General features: G+C 36.7%; 2 protein-coding genes across 2 annotated transcripts in view; both read right to left on the bottom strand.

Annotated features, from left to right (window-relative positions):
• Window positions 1–4,154: 4,154 nt before the first annotated feature.
• LOC131197979 (vomeronasal type-2 receptor 26-like) lies at window positions 4,155–11,531 on the bottom strand. The gene is made up of 4 exons (XM_058182487.1): window positions 11,247–11,531; window positions 9,899–10,744; window positions 5,931–6,057; window positions 4,155–5,050 (listed from the first exon to the last, which is right to left on the bottom strand). Exons 1-4 carry the CDS (start codon window positions 11,529–11,531, stop codon window positions 4,155–4,157), a joined length of 2,154 nt encoding a protein of 717 aa, XP_058038470.1.
• Window positions 11,532–15,204: 3,673 nt separating this feature from the next.
• LOC131197978 (vomeronasal type-2 receptor 26-like) overlaps window positions 15,205–20,406 on the bottom strand; it is a 42,849-nt gene continuing 37,647 nt past the window's right edge. The window contains exons 6-7 of the mRNA XM_058182486.1: window positions 18,907–19,033; window positions 15,205–16,106 (exon numbers count right to left, since the gene is read on the bottom strand). Coding sequence (XP_058038469.1) covers window positions 15,205–16,106; window positions 18,907–19,033 — 1,029 coding nt within the window. The remainder of the gene's footprint in view (window positions 16,107–18,906; window positions 19,034–20,406) is intronic.

Genomic DNA, 20,406 nt, shown 5'->3' with positions numbered 1-20,406 from the left:
TTTGCAGACAATTTATCTCAGCCATCTGTTCACTCCCTTAGAATTAGGCATTTGAAATAGGAAAGCCTAAGATACAGTGTTCCATGAGACTGCTTTAGAGTAGAGGTTTACTTTTTTAAAAAATCATAACGACAGGACTTTGTCCTCTAGCTGTACCCTTGGAGAAAAAAGAATATTGCATCTTTGTTGCTGTGGAAATACATTACTTTTAATATTTTCTATGACTCCTTAGAGATTGAAAATAAGAATGTATAATTGATAATGATTGTACAGGTCTAGACATGTTCAAACCAACTTGTGATACACAGGGTATTGTAACCCGGAATTAAGGACAAAATAATAGTGATGGGGGACAGAAAGAACTGAATGAGAAATGTAAAAAGTTTTGTTCTCAGACTATTGACTCTGGAGGTCCATGATTGACAACTGTGTCGGCATGCCTTCTTGTGGTATGAGAAAAGTAAGACCCATGGTTACTTTCAAAGGCATTACATAAGAAATGCGCTATTGTTAGTATGGGAGAAAATGAGAGAATATTATTTGAGGATATCAGTTTGGCTTTCAACAATGGAAGCACTGATCCACCCAAACGTCATTAACATGGGAAATATTGATAGATATAAAGATGTTTTGAATGAAAACGGGGAACTTAAAACTAAACAAGAGCTGAGTGATCAAGGGATCGACATGGCATGGTATTCACAAGTGCAGATACATTCTAGATATGAGAAAGATGCTAAATTATATGGTTTCCATAAAGAATTAACAGAATTAGATAAGATGTTAACAGGGACAGAAGAAAGATTGTTAAAAAAGCTGTATAATTACTTATTGGTCATTAAACTACGGGACTGCCTGCTGCCACCGATAGCCTCCCACCAACCTGTGCGCTCACACAGGGAGGGTCTCCTCACAGTGCCATCAGCCAAACAATGTCGACTGGCGACCCCCAGGGGGAGAGCCTTCTCTGTGCAAGCACCTATCCTCTGGAATGAGCTTCCTCTGGGCCTACGATTACTCCCCGACCTCCAGACCTTCCACCGTGAACTCAAGATTTTTCTGTTCCACCGTGCAGGGCTGGCCTGATACATTATGGTTTTAATTGGTTTTTTTTTTTACTTTTATTATAGTTTTTAAATGGGCTTAGCCTAATTGAATAAGATTTTTAAATTGCTTTTAATTCTATTTATACTGTGTTTTATGTTGGCTGTAAACCACCCTGAGTCCTTCGGGAGAAGGGCAGTATAAAAATCAAATAAATAAATAAATAAATAAATAAATAAATAAATAAACAAACAAACAAACAAATAAATAAATAAATAAATAAATAAATAAATAAATAAATAAATAAATAAACAAACTGGAAGATGAACAAGTGAAGGAGACAATGATAGCATGAGCAAAAAATGTTGGTTACACAATAGAATTAGATAAATGGCAGAAGTTGTAGGACAGGAACTATAAATTAATAATGTCAACTGCATATAAAGAGAATCTGTATAAGATGTTTTATAGATGGCATCTTGAACTGGCGACATTGGAAAAAATGTTTAAAGGCAAGTCAGCTAAATTTTGGAAATGCTACCAGATACCTGGGTCATATTTTCATATGTGCTGGACATGGGTAGAAGCAAAATAATATTGGATAAAAATACAAATGTGGTTGGAAAAGAGGATAAAGCAGCACATTGACTTAAAATCAGAAATATTGTTGTTGGGATATTGTTGAAACTTATAATAAAGGGAATGCATATTTAATTATACACGTATTAACCACAGATAGAATTCTATTTGCAGAAAAGTGGGAAAGCGGAGTGATCCCTACTGATGAGAAAGTGATTAGGAAAATATTAGAATGTGCAGAAATGAATAGATTAACATTTGCTATAAAGGAGAAAGAACAAACTGAATATTATATGACTTGGGAATTATTTTATGAATGCTTGGAAAACCAAAACAGAAGTTAGAAATAAATGGAGATCAGTGAAATATAGAAAACATGTTAAGATAGAGAACCAATGGATAGAAACTAATCGAGAAGAGAAGCAACCTGGAATTAAGGAGAAACTTCCTAACCGTGAGAATAGTTAACTAGTGGAATAGTTTGCCAAGAACAGTTGTGGGTGTTTTATCACTGGAGTGTTTTAAGAAGAGATTGGATAGTCACTTGTCTGGAATGGTGTATGATCTGCTGTTTGAGCAGGGAGATGGACTAGAAGACTTCTAAGGTCTCTTCCAGCTCTGTTCTGATTGATTGAGATATAAATATTTATAAACACTTTTGCTGAGTAAATAAGTATTTACTACTTATTATTGTTTAATTAGTTGCATCTGTTAAATGAAAATTATATTGGCAAGCAGGCATTACTATGTAGATATCAGTTTGCTCAATATTTAAATGCAATTACTAACTTGACTGATACTTACATATATTGAGCCACGTTGAAGCAGTGGTTAGAGTGCAGTACTGCAGGCTACTTCTGCTGACTACTGGCTGCCTGCAATTTGGCAGTTCAAATCTCACTAGGCTCAAGGCTTACTCAGCCTTCCATCCCTCCAAGGTAGGTAAAATGAGGACCCAGGTTTTTGGGGGTAATATGCTGAGTCGATAAACCGCTTAGAGAGGGCTGGAAAGCACTGTGAAGTGGTATATAAGTCTAAGTGCTATTGCTCTTGGCATTTATATCCTCTTTTCATTCCTCTGAGTTCACTTTTAGTTGTTAACCTATCACCAAAGTTTTTCTGTGATCTACGTATTTCTCAACCATTTCCTATTTCCCCCCTTATTTTGGGGCTATTGTTATTTTCTAAAGTAGAACAAAATGAGAAATTGAAGTTCAGACTTTGTCACATTTCCTCCTCCTTACCTTCCCCCTCCCTACTTTATTTTTTTCATTAATATGTCACAGCTCATGTTCCTACAGTCCCTGTTTTCTGTGACAGCCTTTAATATCTCTTACGGCAGGTATAATTCACTGTTTCTCACAAAAAGCCACCTAGACTAACTTTCTTACTTATCTACTTACTTATATATTACATTTATTTGGCACTTATCTTGTTGTGGGCCTAACCTAGGCAGCTTACAATAATGAAACAGAAGGAAAATGAAAAGAATGTAAATAGAACAGAAGTAAAATAAAATAAACAATGACAAAGGAACATAGGGTAATAATACATCAATACGAAAACTGAAAAGATGGATGAGTGGAGAACAGAGACCAGCAGTGGGAAGATGGAGTCTGCCATCAATCTACCTCCTGTGTGAAGCTCTCCCATTTGGTCCCAAAGCCAATTGGCAAAGTCATGTTTTAAAACTTTTATGAAAGGACAGTATGGGTGGATCTTACCTTATAGGGTAAGAAATTTGAAAGGGTAGGTGCTGCAGCACAGAAGAGTCTTCTTCAGGATCCAGAGTTTTTTGAACCACGGGATCCAAAAAAGGCCCTCTCTGCTGGCACAAGTAGGACAAGCTTGTCCTAACAGGATGAGGCAGTTCATGAGATAGCCTGGACCTATGCCATTATGGACTTTCATGTTCATAACCAACACCTTGAAGTGCACCCAGAAGCACATTGGTAGCCAATGAAGTTTGTGGAACTGAGATAGATCATCCTAGAAGCCCCAAAGACTACTACTGCTGCTGCACTATGCACCAGCTAAAGCTTTTGAGTAGACTTCAAGAGTAGCTTTATGTAGATGCAGTAGTCCAGATGTGAGATCACCAGGGTTTGAATAACTAAGCAGAGGGAGTCATGATCCAGGAAAAGTCACAATGGTGCACAAACTGGAGCTGTGCAAAAGCTCCCATGCTTACACCTGCCATCTGCACTTTGGACTGGAGTTGTGACTTCAGGATAACCCCCAGCTTGCAAACTGGGTTTGAACAGATAATGCAGAACTAGCGATGAAAACATCTCAGATCCTGGAGCTCCCTGTACTCAAAGCCACTCAGTTTTGCCAGGGTTATATAGGAAACATGGTATAAGGATTGGATTCAAAATGTTATGTTTCACAACTGCATATTTTTGGTTTTAAACCCAAAAAACTAGTTTTCAATCAGTTCTTCAAGATGGTCAGTAGGCAAAGATATCAATGAGGCAAATGAGGATTCTGTCACAATTTAGAGAATTTATAGTGGACCAAATAAATCAGTTTCATTTCTTTACCAGCTGTTCTTTTCTGTTCAAATCAGGCCTCAGAAAAATAATGTAACATTTGGGGGAAAAGATGCAACCCAGTAATCCAGCTGCAGAAGCCAAAATGGAAAAGATCTCCACAGCTACCATGTATTTTCCCTTGGTGCTCAGATAGGTGGGAACAAAGGATATCCAGACACTGCAAAAGACCAACATGCTGAAAGTGATAAATTTGGCTTCATTAAAGCTGTCGGGTAAATTCCTAGCTAGGAAAGCAACTATAAAGCTGACAGAAGTCAAGAACCCCATAAAGCCAAGGACAGTATAAAACATAATGGTTGAACCTTCTTTACATTCTAGGACAATTTCTTCAGCCATGGAGTGCATGTCAGAATCTGGGAATGGGGGGGAAATTGCCAACCACACTGCACAAATGGAGAATTGTGTCAAGGAGCATGAAAGAACTATAGTGTTGGCCAGCCTTTGCCCCACCCATTTCCTCATTTTGGATCCGGGCTTGGTGGCCATGAAAGCAAGGACTACTATGGTTGTTTTTCCCAATATACAAGAAAGGGCAACAGAAAAGATTATGCCAAAAGAAGTTTGTCTCATGAGACATTTTACTTGGTCAGGTTGCCCTATGAAGAGCAAAGTGCAAAGGAAGGAGAGGAGGAGAGCAATGAGAAGAATGTAGGTGAGGTTCTGGTTGTTGGCTTTGACAATGGGGGAGTCCCGTTGCTTAATGAAGATTCCCAGGACCATAACTGAGATGAAAGAAAAGAAGGAAGCTGTAGCTGTCAGGCTAATTCCCAGAGACTCTTCATGAGACAAAAATGTGATGTGTTTTGGAATACAAAGGTTGTGAGCTTTGTTTGGATACTGATCTTCTGAACATGGGAAGCAGTCATCTGCATCTGGAAAAGAAATTATTGCACTCATGTGTTTAATGTTATAGACAACAACCCATTACGCAATTGGTCATCATTTCAGAGATATTTCCTTTCCTGACAGTGAGCATTTGAAACCAACCTTCCTTCCTTCCTTCCTTCCTTCTTTCCTTCCTTCCTTCCTCCCTCCCTCCCTCCCTCCCTCCTTCCCTCCCTTCCTTTCTTCCTTCCAGAGCCACTTGCAAGGGTTTAGTTTCAACCTGGATGGCTCCCCATCCAGCCCCTAACAGCCTTCAGGCACTGTCAGAGGGAGGACACAGCATCGCTTAACTCATCATGGGCTGAGATATATAGCTGAGTATCATCAGCATATTGATACCTTAGTCCATGGTGATGGATGATCTCACCCAGTAGCTTCATACAAATGTTGAACAGGAATGGAGAAAGTATGTAAAAACCTGTAAGCTGTCCAGATTCCCTTAATTCAGAGGATGGTAGAGAAATGTGATGAATACATAAAAACATAATCTAAATTTAAATTATTGTTTTCCCCCCAAAATACACTGTCAAGAAATTATGCTTGCTGAACTAACTGAGATCTCTCCTTTACCATTTATTTTAAGTCTTCCTGAACTGCAATTCCCAAAACGATAGTATATTCATTCCACCCAAACTTGAAATCTCTTTACTTTCATAGAAAGCATAGATGAACAGATTTATTTTTATGGTCTGATTTATCTTTCCCAAAGTAAAAAAAGATGACATGATATTTGAATAGACTCCTAAGTAATCAACGTACTGAATTATGGACACATTTGTAAAGACATACTATGGTTTATAATTAAAGAGTAATATAAGGCATTGCACAAAATATATAGCAATGTAATCTCTGCTTTAGATCTCTTACCTGTCTTGCTTGAAATTTTTCCTTCTGGACATTTAAGGCAATCATAGCAGCAAAAGGGCTTTCCTTCTATTTTTATTTTGCTCCAACCTGATAAGCATGGAGGATTGCACATAGAAAATGGCTGTACCTATTGGACATTAAGAAGGAAAATAAGAAATTATTACTTAACATTTCAGAAATTCTTGCATCTGAAGAATTGGATTTGACCAGTATTTAAGGCATATACAGTGGTACCTTGGAACTCAGATGCTTTGAAAGTCATTGAATTCATCAATTGTTTGGGACTCAATGAAGAAGCTAGAACTTGTTGATATCAGCTACCTTGTGACTCACAATCTCATTTCTTATGAGAACAATTTGTTTGGTATTCATCGTTTTTGGTGCTCATTATGCCTCCTGGAAGCAATTAACAATGACTACCTTTCAGGGTGAAATCTACTTAACCTTCCCTACCAGTTCGTAAGTGTACACTTGGACCCTCTGCACATGCACAAAGCCTTCTGCCCATGTGCAGAGGGTCAAAAAAAGGTTATTCCTGGTTAAAACTAGGAAGTAACGACATCCGGGCAGTGGATGGACCCACGCACTGCTGTCGCTACCAGTTCTCTGAACCATGAGCCGCCGTTGCTACCGGTTTGTCTGAACCGGTAGCATTTCATCCCTGCCACCAAGCTATCACTGTATGAACAAAGTATTTTCAAGCAGGCCAGAAACAGACATTGGGAGAAGCAACCAGCCTTAGTCATCTTACCAAGAAAACTTAAAATATGGGAAATGCAACTCTATTGCAAAAATGGGTAAATGTTTACCAATTAAATAAGTCCACAGGTTGTATACTGGGTTGGCCATGTTGTACCAAGCATACATCCTTAAGTAACCAAGTGACAGAAAGTAGTATAATTTAGGAAGTGCAGCCATATTGGTTTAAGACTCTTTTGTTTTTCGTATAATCAAGCACTACGTCCTTAGCCGCAATTGGTGGGACTGCAAACAGAATCCCCAGAAAAGATTCATTTCTAAAATAAAATCATGTCTTAATGGCTCCAAGTATCTTTTATACCTGTGATGGTGAGCATGGGAGCCATCACCCCAGTTCAGCTACTCTACACATGTCCACGTGCCTCCCACTAGCCAGCTGATCATTGGGTCAAAGCTGCTCATGTGCGGGGGTGGGGCATGTGCAGGGGGGCGCACACATGCATGGGATGGGGCTCATGTGCAGTGCCATGTGCACATTGCATTTTGGGGGTTCAGGCAAGTGCGCACACATTAGTGCATGCACGCTTTGGGTCCTCGGTCTGGAAAAGTTTAGCCATCACTGTTCTATACTGTCTACTTGAATGAATGCTTAATTGCTTCTTTTGAAGAATGGCTAACTAAATTGTGAAGGTATTCTTCCATATCCAGAATAACTTTGTATTTCAAAATTTCAAGTTCATTCTAACTAGAAATCATTCTTGCACTGTAAAATTATAAAAGAAGTTATATCACAACCAAAAGTCTATCTTTGAATTTTACGTAAAATTAGATGTCCAGTTTTGATTTCATGCATTGCATTTATAGCTTTACTTGGTGATTTATATTATGTTAACTAGATAGTTTCAGTTTAAAGCTCCAAATAAGTTACAGACAGATATTTTACAATAACATGATTCATGGCATATTTATAAATAGTAGATATTTTACCTTTGGCTATCAAGATGCATCTCATTATCTTTCCTTTGTTATTTTACTTTTTTTACACTACTTTTGCATATAGATTTTTCTAAAGTGTTTTAAATTAAGAAATAATAAGGTATCGTTTAATCATCCAGTCATCACATCTTAATTAAATATTTCTATTGGGTTTGGAATCTAGTCTTCTTTGAAGTTCATGGTAATTTCTGCTAATGCTGAATCTGGATCTACCTACCAAGTCAAATCAGAACCCTGAAAGATGAGTGTAGTCTCCCCTTCTAGAAATGTCTTTGAAGCAGATTAAGTTGCAAACCATTCTATTGTCAACCCTGAAGCTGACCTGCCCATAGCCATTTTGATGCTTCAGCATTGCCACACGGAGCTGAGGGATAGGGAGGGGGAAATAGAGATAGCTGGTGTTTTATAGCCAAAATAAAATACTTTCCCCTGGGAACCAAAGACATTCTAACACTTGGCCAGAGAGAGGAAGAGCGATGTTACCAGGTGACCGGACAGCATCTTCATTGAGCCATGTGACTGATTGTTTGGGGAAGGGGAAAAACTTTTAATTAGGTGAAAACCTCTGGAATCTTCAGAATTGGTTTTCACCAGAACTGTGCCAATGTAATATTTCCAGTAAAACTGTTCTTTGAGGAATCTACTTGCCTAGTAATTATTATTTTTATTTTTGGGCTATGGGTGTATTATTTGGAACCCAAACATCTATATTCAAATATGCTATGAAAATTCAACCATCCCAGGTCACCATTTCAAAATAGTTTCTTTCTTCAGTTTTAGCATAAATTAACCATTCAGAGAACCAAAACTACCTGGTTAAACATGGTGGGCCAGAGGATCTCATCTGCAGAAATAGTAAGAAGATTTTCAGGGAGAGTCACTGGAGCTATGTTTCCAATTTTGATTCGATGAAATGATTGGTTGGGGAAGGTTATCCAATTGATAATATCAAATCCAGTTGCTAGCTCTCCTCTTTCATCAAAGGAAACTATTTCTCCAGCACTGTTATTAAATGAAACAGCTTTCAGATACCAATGGAACTAAATGGAAATCATTAAAAGAGATTTATAACAATAGGAAGTAATGAGCAAGTATGAATGAAGGATCTTTCATAAATTAGGTGTTATCCTTTTAAGGCAGACCAATCAGCAAATATAATATGAGGAATATTTATTGTTATGGGGTATGATAACAGAAACTTGAATACCTGCAGGAATTTCCTTTTATGGCAGAATTAGTCTCTATCACACTCTCTCTTCTTTCCCGGGACTAAATTGGCATTTACTTTCTCTTAACAGTCTTTCTAATGTCTTTTTCATCTTTTCTAGAAAGCATTTAGGTATTTAGAATTCCTTTAGTATTCCCATGCCTGTTGGAAGCAATATTATAACCTATGTCAGTTGGACCAATAATGTTGATTCTTAATGGGATCCTGGTTACTTGCTGTTGTTCACAAGCTCTGGTGTACTAAAATATTGTGAGCATTTGCTCTATGAAGAACCAACAAAAATTGTTGTGGTCTGCTTATTGATCATTCTTCAATGCCATCCTTTCTTTTTTTCTTATGTATCTCATACTCCTCTCTTCACAGTGATTCAAAAATCAGGACCCAAAGCAAATAATCAAGACTCACTGCAAGTCAATGCTCTTTCTTCCTTCCTTCCTTCCTTCCTTCCTTCCTTCCTTCCTTCCTTCCTTCCTTCCTTCCTTCCTTCCTTCCTTCCTTCCTTCCTTTGTTGGACACTGAAAAAATTACATCCAGAAACTAATGAAGGGAATTTCTGCAGAGCTTATATTTCAAAAAGGAAGGCAAAATGATGTATGCATATCTATTCATAAATAATTACATAATAGATCTCAAGTTACTTCCAGCTCTCCTACTATTTAAAGAGAATAATGGTCTTACTTAGAAGAAGCATTTCCATCAAACGTTTCAGAGGTTCCTAGTGGAATGTTTTGATAGAACTATCACAAACCACTGTGGGACACAAAGACACATTCCTTATATCCTATTAAACAGCCCCATTTATTTGGAAACTGTTTTACCCCACACTCTTCCAAAACTCCTCTTGAATTAACATTTCACATAACCTTCTTCTCATTGTGCATTGTTTAGTGTTATCTGAAATTATTATTTGAAGTGCTGACATATCACTTATGAGTTAGTTCAGCCTCATAATGCTCTTATTAGGTATACAACTCCAAAATACTAGCTGAACACTTTCATGACTGGCCATTGTATAAAGGTGTACTTTCATTCATATCATTTTTACCTCCCACGACTGTTGACTGAGTTCCCAAGCATTTCCTCTTTTTCTGCTCTTAGCTGAAAGCATGGCTTGCAGAGCATGAGCCACTGCATAGACAGCATTATAAATGCTATAACTTTGTCCAGTTATACTAGACTCAAGCACAGATTCAGGAAGGGTCTCCAGTGACTCCTCACCAGTGCATTGATTGTCACTGTCCTCATCTAACCCAGCATTTGGGAAAGAACATTCAAATGCATTTTCCCAAAACACTCTTGTCAAACTGTCCTCTTCTTCTGAAGAAGGCTTTCTCATCTGAATAAATTTCTTAAACCCTAATATTTCCTTTGAGAAAACTGCCAACGATAGTGCACCATGGATGAAATCCAGGCTCCTGTATCTTTGAAAGGGGACTGATGTGAATTCCATCTGTGCTGGCATGACCCAAACTTTATCTTTTCTCTTCATTGGCATGTCTTCATATTCTGAAATAAATGGCAACATTCTAAGAACAGCCATGTCCTCATTTTCACAATATATGATTACAACGTTGGCAGTACTTCTCATAATAGCCTTATACAGCAAAACATAACCATTAAGTTGAATTTCAACATCATTGGCAACAGATTCCTTTGGCATTTCTTCTATGAAATCAAAGCAGATGCCTTTCTTAGAAAATATATCAAGCCTATTCTGTATGAACCTCTTTCCATTTTCAGGGTTTGGGACAATGAGCCCAATCCATTTCCACTGGAAGTGAAGCAATAATTGGACCAGCCCTGTAATTTGGAGGTCTTCATTTGGAAATAATTGATGGAAGAAAGCAGCTTGTATGTTGTCATCTATCTCTGCAGTTGAACCATATATGAGCTAAGAAGAAAGAAGAAATTAGATGATATACTTCCAAATCACTGATGTCTATTTTAAGGATTTTATTTAAATATTACTATTCTCCAGGCAAGGGCAGAGTTGATTACCATTTGTATATTCCAGTACAATTTCTGTGACAATTGTTTCTTTTCGTTTTAATAAACAAAGCTCCAGAAATATATGAACTCGAAAGAATGAATATGAATTCTGGATTATGCTATGTTTACACATATTTCAATGACATGATTTACCCTGTAGATTAGATATACGGAACTTTCTAGCATTTTGAATCATTTCTCTCTATCCCACCCTGGATGAAATATATTTTGAAGTTTAGCTTGACTGTGATTTTAACTATATGAGGCGATGTTGGTTATCCCTTTGTTTTGAACGTTTCTGACAGTAATAGCATTCATAAAGATAAAATTTGGAATAGAAATTAAATTGAAGCAAGAAATACTGTATTTAGATTTGACTCCTTTCTTTATGGGATGGCTCTTACCTGTGGGATTTTATATATATTCAGAATGTTTAACATGAACTGACCAATGAAAGCATTATGTCCTGCAATCATAGATATTACATTGTCCTTGAGGTCACATTTGTAGTTTGGGGTGAATCTTCCCTCTGTAGAGAGAAGCTCCATGGAAGCCAGATAGATCCATCTTGCCAGGACATAACTATTGGAGATATGGATACCCAGGGTGATGTTTGGCAAGATCCTGGAGTTCTCATTGATTTCTTTTATTGCAAATTCTAAAGCCAAGATGTGCTGGTAGTTTTGCATATTAAACCTGAAATGAGTTATAGGACAACTGTAGTCAAATCTGGAATTGGCTGCATTCTAATTGTATCTCACACGTTTAAAATATTCAAGAAAGAGATCAAAGCAATATAACAATCCATATGTATTCAGGCAGCTCAATTGCAAAATGCAGTAAAAATCAATAATTAGTGGGGTATTTTTTCCCCCTTAATTTGGAGATCTATATTTAATTTTACTTCCTACCCTAATTTTCTATTTTACTTATTCAATACACTGGAAATTTCTCAGGAATATTTGATATAATATCTGCAGGCAGGACTAACTGCAAGCATGCACCCCTTAACATATCACTGGTATGAAGCAAAGCTCTGCAGGGATTTATTTCATGTGTACTTCATCAAGTTACAGCCATATGAAAAAAGTGTATTAAAATTAAACTGATACCTGCTAGAATGGTACCAAAGCCATAGAAATAAAAACATGTTGGAAAATAACTTGTGTAAGAGATGGAAATTGAAGCAATATTATTGAGAAATAATAGTGCTGGATAGGCAATTCAACATTCACCCTCCATCCTAATTCAATCATGTCACAGGCTTTAACTACTTTCTGTATTTGCATTACTTAAAAAAAAAAGGAATTCCATACATGAAATCATCAACCAGTTCATCTGATGGACTTCTTCTGAATGTTACTTCATCAGATATCATGTAAATTTGAGACGAAATGCCTGCAATAACCAAATCTTCTGAATGATATCGCTTGTGCATAATAAAAGGCTGCTTTCCTACCGAACATTTAGAAAGGGTTGCATCAGCTTCTAAATAGAAGGACAATATTGCTACAGATGCAAAGAATAATATCATTTTGCAGACCAATTTATCTCTGAGCCATCTGTTCATTTCACAGTCTGAGATACAGTGTTCCATGAAGCTGCTTTAAAGTAGAGGTTTACTTTTTAAAAAAAATCAGAATGACAGGACTTTGTCTTTATCCTTGGAGAAAAAAGAATATTGCATTTTTGCTGCTGTGGAAATACATTACGTTTAATATTTTCCGCAACTCTTTAGAGATTGAAAATAAGAATGCATAATTAATAATGATTGTACAGATAAAGGCATGCCCAAACCAACTTGTGATACACAGGGTATTGTAACCTGGAATTAAGGACACAATAATAGTGATAGGGACAGAAAGAACTAATTGAGAAGCGTAAAAAGTTTTGTTCTCAGACTATTGACTCTGGAGGTCCATGATTTACAACTGGGTTGGCATGCCTTCTTGTGGTATGAGAAAAGTAAGACCCATGGTTGCTTTCAAAGACGTTACATAAGAAATGCACTATTGTTAATATGGGAGAAAATGAGAAAACATTATTTGAGGATACCAGTTTGGCTTCCAACTGAGAAAACAGCTGAATTCAAATGAAAATTTCAGTCATGATTAATTAAACAACAAAGTAAATCAAATCAAATTGTATTCAATGAAATTTGGATCTCACTATTACGAATCATCTTTCTCTTCGGATATTCTAAAAATAATAAAATTAATCAAAGTACTGGTATTGTCTAATTTTTGTTTGATATCCCTTTTGGTCACCAATATGTTTATTTGTGTCACACTTACATTATGAGCATTAGCACTGCATACATAATTCTTTAATGCAGATTTTCCCTTTTGGGGAAATCAATAACAGAAGTAGAATTTGCTTCTATTTCTTGGCACATTTCGGGCATTTCCTTCTCTACTATCTGGGTCCTTGATTGAAGTCCAATTTCAGAGAGACAGAGAGGGAGGGAGAGGGAGGGAGGGAGGGAGGGAGGGAGAAAGAGAGAGAGTATATATGTATATATATATATATTTTATGTTTATATACATACAGATAAATATAAATGTACTATACATACATAGATCTTTTCCAAACTTTGCTGCTTCAGTAAAAGAGAATATTTGTAGCCAAGGGTTGAACTGTGGACCTTAGTGCTCTCTGAACTAGGTTATTTTCTTGCAGATTTTTCATTAAATTAGTGATCTGTACTACTAAAAAGTGGGGTTTGCTCTCATTGTATAAAGTGGCTAGCCCTGTCAGTGAGACCTTCATGATTCCTTGATTAGGTTGTTGTTTATTGTTAGCTTGTTTGACTGCATTACTAGTTTCTTGATTGGACTTGTTTACTTGATTGTTGGTCTAGCATTAATCTTTCTGTTGATTGTTGGTGACAAGGTATTTTAAACTTATTGTTTTCTTTTTGGCTTTTTGATTGTCTCTTTTGAATGATATATATTTGTTGTTACCTCTCTATGCATGTTTGGACTTGCTTGGTCTCTGATTCTCAGTTGAAACTATGGTTTCCCTCTTGAAACTATGTTTAAGTCATTCCATGTGTTGTGACATGGAAATCATTAAGAGTTTATTGCAAAAATCAAATCCAGAAAGCACATACGGCAGACTGATGCAGCAGGATTCATTACCTTCTTTACATACATAACAAATAATTTACAATACCAACAGCAGATTTCTTTCAACGTGGTAGTTCAGCAGAGAGACAAGACCAAACTTGTTTGCTAGACTCAGAGCTGAGCAGAGAGCTAAGCCATGTCCAGACTCCTTCCATGGCCTCATTGGCTGACCCAGTTGCCATGCCTATTCATTGGCTGACCTTGTTACCATGTCTATTCATTGGCTAACCTTGTTACCATGTCTTCCCAGTCATGAATATTCTGACAGAAATTAATATGGAAATTAAGGCACTTTGATCATGTCTTCTGATGATGATTGTTAGTTGGTGTTCATGGATGCACTCTACTAGTCTTCTGACTTTTGTTCTAGACAGGGCCTGTTACACTATATGTTGTATGTACTATACGTTGCATTTCTACTCTGGGACTGCTGGGTCTTTTGCTTTACTTTGGATGCTTTGGGGGGCTTTAACTGGCTTATAAGATACAGTAAAGCCACCTGGTTTGCATTTTGCTATATATTATTTACTCTTGTAAGTAATTGTAAGTTGTGTTAGTGATTTGTTTTATGAAATTTACATTGACAAGTAGATAATATTATGGAAATGTCAAAACTGCTGAAAGACTTCAATCCCTAATCCTAGAAATACTTACACATATATCCCCTTTTTATTTTCTCAATTCTGTTTTAGATGTTTACCTATTGCCAAAAGATTTATCATCATTTTTCCAAATACATCTTTTTCTCTCTTTTCTTATGTCTTTGGGTTATCAAGTTTTTTTAATGGTTGTAAAAAATGGCAAAAACCAGGCTCAAATTTTATTTCTCACATTTAATAATAACAATAACAGAGTTGGAAGGGACCTTGGAGGTCTTCCAGTCCAACCCCCTGCCCAGGCAGGAAACCCTACACCATTTCAGACAAATGGTTATCCAACATTTCTCCTTCTTTCCCTTCATTTTTCCATTAGCTTTTACCTTCTAGTTTTCCTATGGGTCTCTTTTTTCTATGACAAACTTAAATAATTATTGTAGCAGCTACATTACATTTCTTTATTTCTCACAAAATATTCCCCAATCTGATGTGAAAAGAAACCAATCGATAAGGACTACATTCCATATTTTATTCCTGCACACTTGTTTTCAATCAATTCTACAAGATGGACAGCAATCTCTTAAGGAGAAAATTTCTATCACAATTTGCAGACTTTATAGCATACTGGATCTGATGAGTCAGTTTTGTTTCTTTACCAACTGTTCCTTTCTGTTCAGATTAGGTCTCAGAACAATAATGTAGCATTTTGGGGCAAAAATACAGCACAGTAATCCAGCTGCAGAAGCCAAAATAGAGAAGATCTCCACAGCCACCATATACTTCCCCTTGCTGCTGAGATAGGTGGGAACAAATGATATCCAGACACTGCAAAAAACCAACATGCTGAAGGTGATAAATTTGGCTTCATTGAAACTGTCAGGTAGCTTCCTAGCAAAGAAAGCCACTGTAAAACTGATAGCAGTCAAAAACCCCATAAAACCAAGGACAGTATAAAACATGAAGGCTGAACCTTCATTACATTCTAGGACAATTTCTTCGGCCATGGAATACATGTCTGAATCTGGGAATGGGGGAGAAATTCCCAACCATATACTACTGATGGTGACTTGCACTAGGGAGCAAGAAAGAACGATAACATTGGCCAGCCTTTTCCCCACCCATTTCCTCATTTTGGAGCCTGGCTTGGTGGCCATGAAAGCAAGAACCACTATGATTGTTTTGGCCAATATACAAGAAAGGGCTACAGAGAAGATGATACCAAAAGTAGTGTGTCGCATGGGACACTTTACTTGGTCAGGTTCCCCAATGAAAAACAAAGTGCAAAGGAAGGAGAGCAGGAGAGCAATGAGAAGAAGGTAGGTGAGGTTTCTATTGTTGGCTTTGACAATGGGAGTGTCTCGGTGTTTAATGAAGATATGCAGCACCAAACCTGAGGTGAAAGAAAAGAAGAAAGCAGTTGTCGTCAGGCTAACTCCCAGAGCTTCCTCATAAGACAAAAATATGATGCGTTTTGGAATGCAAAAATTGTGAGGTTCATTCGTATATTCATATTCTGAACATGGGAAACAGTCATCAGCATCTGAAAAAGAAATTATAGCACTCATGTTTATAAATGTTTTGATCGAATGGGAGGAAAGATAACTAATGCAACTTTCTAAGCAATATGTTTTCAATTTGTTTTGATAGCATTGAATCAAGGAGGTTTAACGTGCGTGTTGTCAACATTTGTATGATAAAAAAGATGTTGAGACTCTAGAAAGAGTGCAGATAAGTGCAACTAAGATTATTAGGGAACTCAATGCTAAAACATATAAAGAGCAGTTGCTGGAATCAGGTATGCCTAGTTTGATGAAAAGAAGGACTAGTGGTGACATAACAGTGTTCCAATATCTGAGGGGTTGCCACAAAGAAGAGGAAGTCAAGCTATTCTCCAAACCACCTGAAGGCAGGAAAAGAAGCAACGGATGGAAAACTAATCAAGGAGAAAAGCAACCTAAAATTAAAATAAATTTCCTGACAATTAGAATAATTAATCTGCCTCCAGAAGTTTTGAATGTTCTAACTCTTTAAAAAGAGATTGGACAACCATTTGTCTGAAATAGTATAGGGTTCCCTGCCTGAGCAGGGATTTGGACTAGATGTCATCTAAGGTTCCTTCCAATTCTGTTATTCTCTTATGATGATGTATAAAGCAAAAAGCAAAGAGAAATTCTGATTGGTTTAATGTAGAAAATGTCTATTGTCTTGTATGCTACTTGGGAGCTCTGAAACTGAAAGAAATACCAAAAGATTTTTGTTCTATAAAGTAGAAGAATATAATTAAGGCAGATCAACTATTAGTTTTAACTCTTTTCTTATTGCTACCCATTCTGCTACCCATTCCAGGAAACAACACAGCACCACTTAAAATCAACAATATTTTTAAAATCTGTAATACATAACTAATTTCAGATTTGTTTGTCCACATTGTTTATTTGTTGGTTTATTTTATTAGTTTTCTATGATTAAGAAACCATTACTTAATATCTTCTAATGATCATTAAAGAATTCACTTTTTTTACAGTAAACCTGCAATAAGAAAAGTCTTGAGATATATTAATGTTTAAATGTATCTATACTTCCAAGAATATACTATCAATAGTTTACTTCCTAGATTAGGATAAATTAAGTGGGATCTTCCCTTTAGCATTTCATTAAATCTGCTTCTAAACTAGAATTTCCAAAATGTTAGTAGGTTCCCTTCACCATAGTCTTGTAACCTCTTTACTTTCATAGAAACAAAAGATGAAAATATGTATTTTTATGGTCTGGTTTATCTTTCTTAGAGTAAAATTGAATGTGTCCAGAAATATTTTACAAGAAGAGTTCTCCATTCCTCTGAAAACAACAAAATACCTTATCCCACCAGACTTGAAATCCTAGGCTTAGAAAACTTGGAACTCCGTCGCCTTCGACAAGACCTAAGTTTAACTCACAGAATCATCTATTGTAATGTCCTTCCTGTTAAAGACTACTTCAGCTTTAATTGCAATAATACTAGAGCAACCAATAGATTTAAACTTAATGTCAACCGCTTTAATCTAGATTGCAGAAAATATGACTTCTGTAACAGAATCATCAGTGCTTGGAATACTTTACCTGACTCTGTGGTCTCTTCTCATAATCCTAAAAGCTTTAACCAAAAACTTTCTACTATTGACCTCACCCCATTCCTAAGAGGACCATAAGGGGCGTGCATAAGCGCACAAACGTGCCTACCATTCCTGTCCAATTGTTTTTCTTTTCTTCTTCATATATATATATATATATATATATATATATATATATATATATATATATATATATATATATATATATATATATATATATATGCTTATACCTCCTTTTATTTACTCATATATTTATTTATTTATTTATTTATTAATCAAATTTTTATACCGCCCTTCTCCCGAAGGACTCAGGGTGGTTTACAGCCAGATAAAAACACCAAACACAATAAATACAGAATAAAATACAAGCTAAAAAACTAATTCAATTTGGCCCATATTAAAATATCATTAAAAGAATAAAACCCACTCAAATTAAAACCAAATAAAAACTACAACCCTATGCCAGCCCTGCGCGGATAAACAAATATGTCTTCAGCTTGCGGCGGAAGGTTCGAAGGTCCAGAAGTTGGCGAAGTCCTGGGGGAAGTTCATTCCATAGGGTGGAGTCCCTCTCTGTGAGAGCGCACGGGTCAGTGAGAGGCAATCGGTGGCAGTAGGCGATCCCGTAAATAGCCCGGCCCTAAGCCATGGAGCGCTTTAAAGGTAGTAATCAACACCTTGAAGTGCACCCGGAAGACCACAGGTAGCCAGTGCAGCCTGCGCAGGAGTGGTGTCACATGGGAGCCATGAGAGGCTCCCTCTATCACCTGCGCAGCTGCATTCTGAACCAACTGGAGCCTCCGGGTGCTCTTCAAGGGGAGCCCCATGTAGAGAGCATTGCAGTGATCCAAGCGAGAGGTAACCAGAGCATGAGTGACCGGGCATAAGGCATCCCGGTCAAGGAAAGGGTGTGTTTATATACTATATAATCTTTTTGTATGATACCTACATATATATATACCTATATATGTGTTTATATACTATATAATCTTTTTGTATGATACCTACATATATTGTTGTGATAAAATAAATAAATAAATAATAAAATAAAATAAATAAAAGGATGATATGATAATGAAATAGATTGAATGGATTCCTAAGTAATCAACATTTCTCCTGTATTATTGACAAAGTTTTAAAGTAATGGTAAACTACTCTTTATATATAAAAAGAAAGCCTAAGAGGTTGCATAAAGTACATACAATTAAATCTGTGCTTTAGATCTCTTACCTGTCTTGTTTGAAATTTTCCCTTCTGGACATGGAAGGCAATCAAAGCAGCAAAAGGGCTTTTCTTCAATTTTGATTTTGCTCCAACCTGATAAGCATGGAGGATTGCACAGAGAAAATGGCTGTACCTATTGGACATTAAGAAAGAAAACTGAGAAATGAGCCTTTAACATTTAGGAATTCTTGCATCTAAAGAGTTTGGGATTTCACTAGCATTTTAGACATATAAATATTTACATATTATAAAACATAAGAACTAACCAAAATTAACAATCAGAAAGAAGAAAATGACAGTAAGAAAGGGATGCAAAAAGATACTTGCTAATTCAAAAAAACAAAAGTATATTCAAAAATGACATACAACATCTTTACATCCAAAGGATATAAAAAGCTCTTAAATTCAACCCGTCTTTTAACAGTATATTTATATACTTTGTCCATAAACCCCAACATTTAAAATATCATATCTAAACTCTATATTAATTTTCAAAGTTTTAAATTAACATTTTTAATCCAACATTGTTTAGCTTTTTTGGAAATCTATCAAAGGTGGTTAGAGTTCTTGGTTGAGTTTTACACTTTCAGCAAGTATTTGAAGCCCCTTTGTCCATTTTAGCCAGGATGATGATGATGATCATGATGAAGGCATTTCCAATTCTTGATGATTCAATGGACAAAGTCTCTCCACATCTTCTGATCTTGCACTATTTCTTTGTGTTTTTCAATATTCTGGCTAGTGTCAGCTTTGATGATGGTGTCCAGCCATCATGTTCTTTGATGGCCTGATTTACTTTTACCACTAACTATTTCCCATATATAGCAATGGCCAAAATTGTGGAAACCTGTTGGGAAAAGTTGTCTCCTGTTGGGACGAGGGGATAGATGGGGAACTCATCAAATTTGCAGATGACACCAAGCCGGCAGGAATAGCCAACACTCCAGAAGATAGTCTCAAGATACAGAAAGATCTTGATAGGCTAGAACATTGGGCGCTATCTAACAAAATGAAATTCAACAATGAAAAAAGTAAGGTTCTACATTTAGGCCAAAAAACCAAAATGCACAGGTACCGTATATATGGTATCTTGCTCAACAGTAGTAACTGTGGGAGGGATCTTGGAATCCTAGTGGACAACCATTTAGATATGAGCCAGCAGTGTGCAGCAGCTGCCAAAAAAGCCAATACAGTTCTGGGCTGCATAAACAGAGGGATAGAATCAAGATCACGTGAAGTGTTAATACCACTTTATAATGCCTTGGTAAGGCCACACTTGGAATATTGCATTCAGTTTTGGTCGCCACGATGTAAAAAAGATGTTGAGACTCTAGAAAGATTGCAGAGAAGAGCAACAAAGACGATTAGGGGACGGGAGGCTAAAACATATGAAGAACGGTTGCAGGAACTCAGTATGCCTAGTTTAATGAAAAGAAGGACTAGGGAAGACATGATAGCAGTGTTCCAATATCTCAGGGGTTGCCACAAAGAAGAGGGAGTCGGGCT

This window comes from Ahaetulla prasina, chromosome 4, assembly GCF_028640845.1.
Source record: "Ahaetulla prasina isolate Xishuangbanna chromosome 4, ASM2864084v1, whole genome shotgun sequence".
NCBI classification, from domain to species: Eukaryota; Metazoa; Chordata; class Lepidosauria; order Squamata; family Colubridae; genus Ahaetulla; species Ahaetulla prasina.
This window is presented reverse-complemented; position numbering and strand designations above follow the sequence as displayed.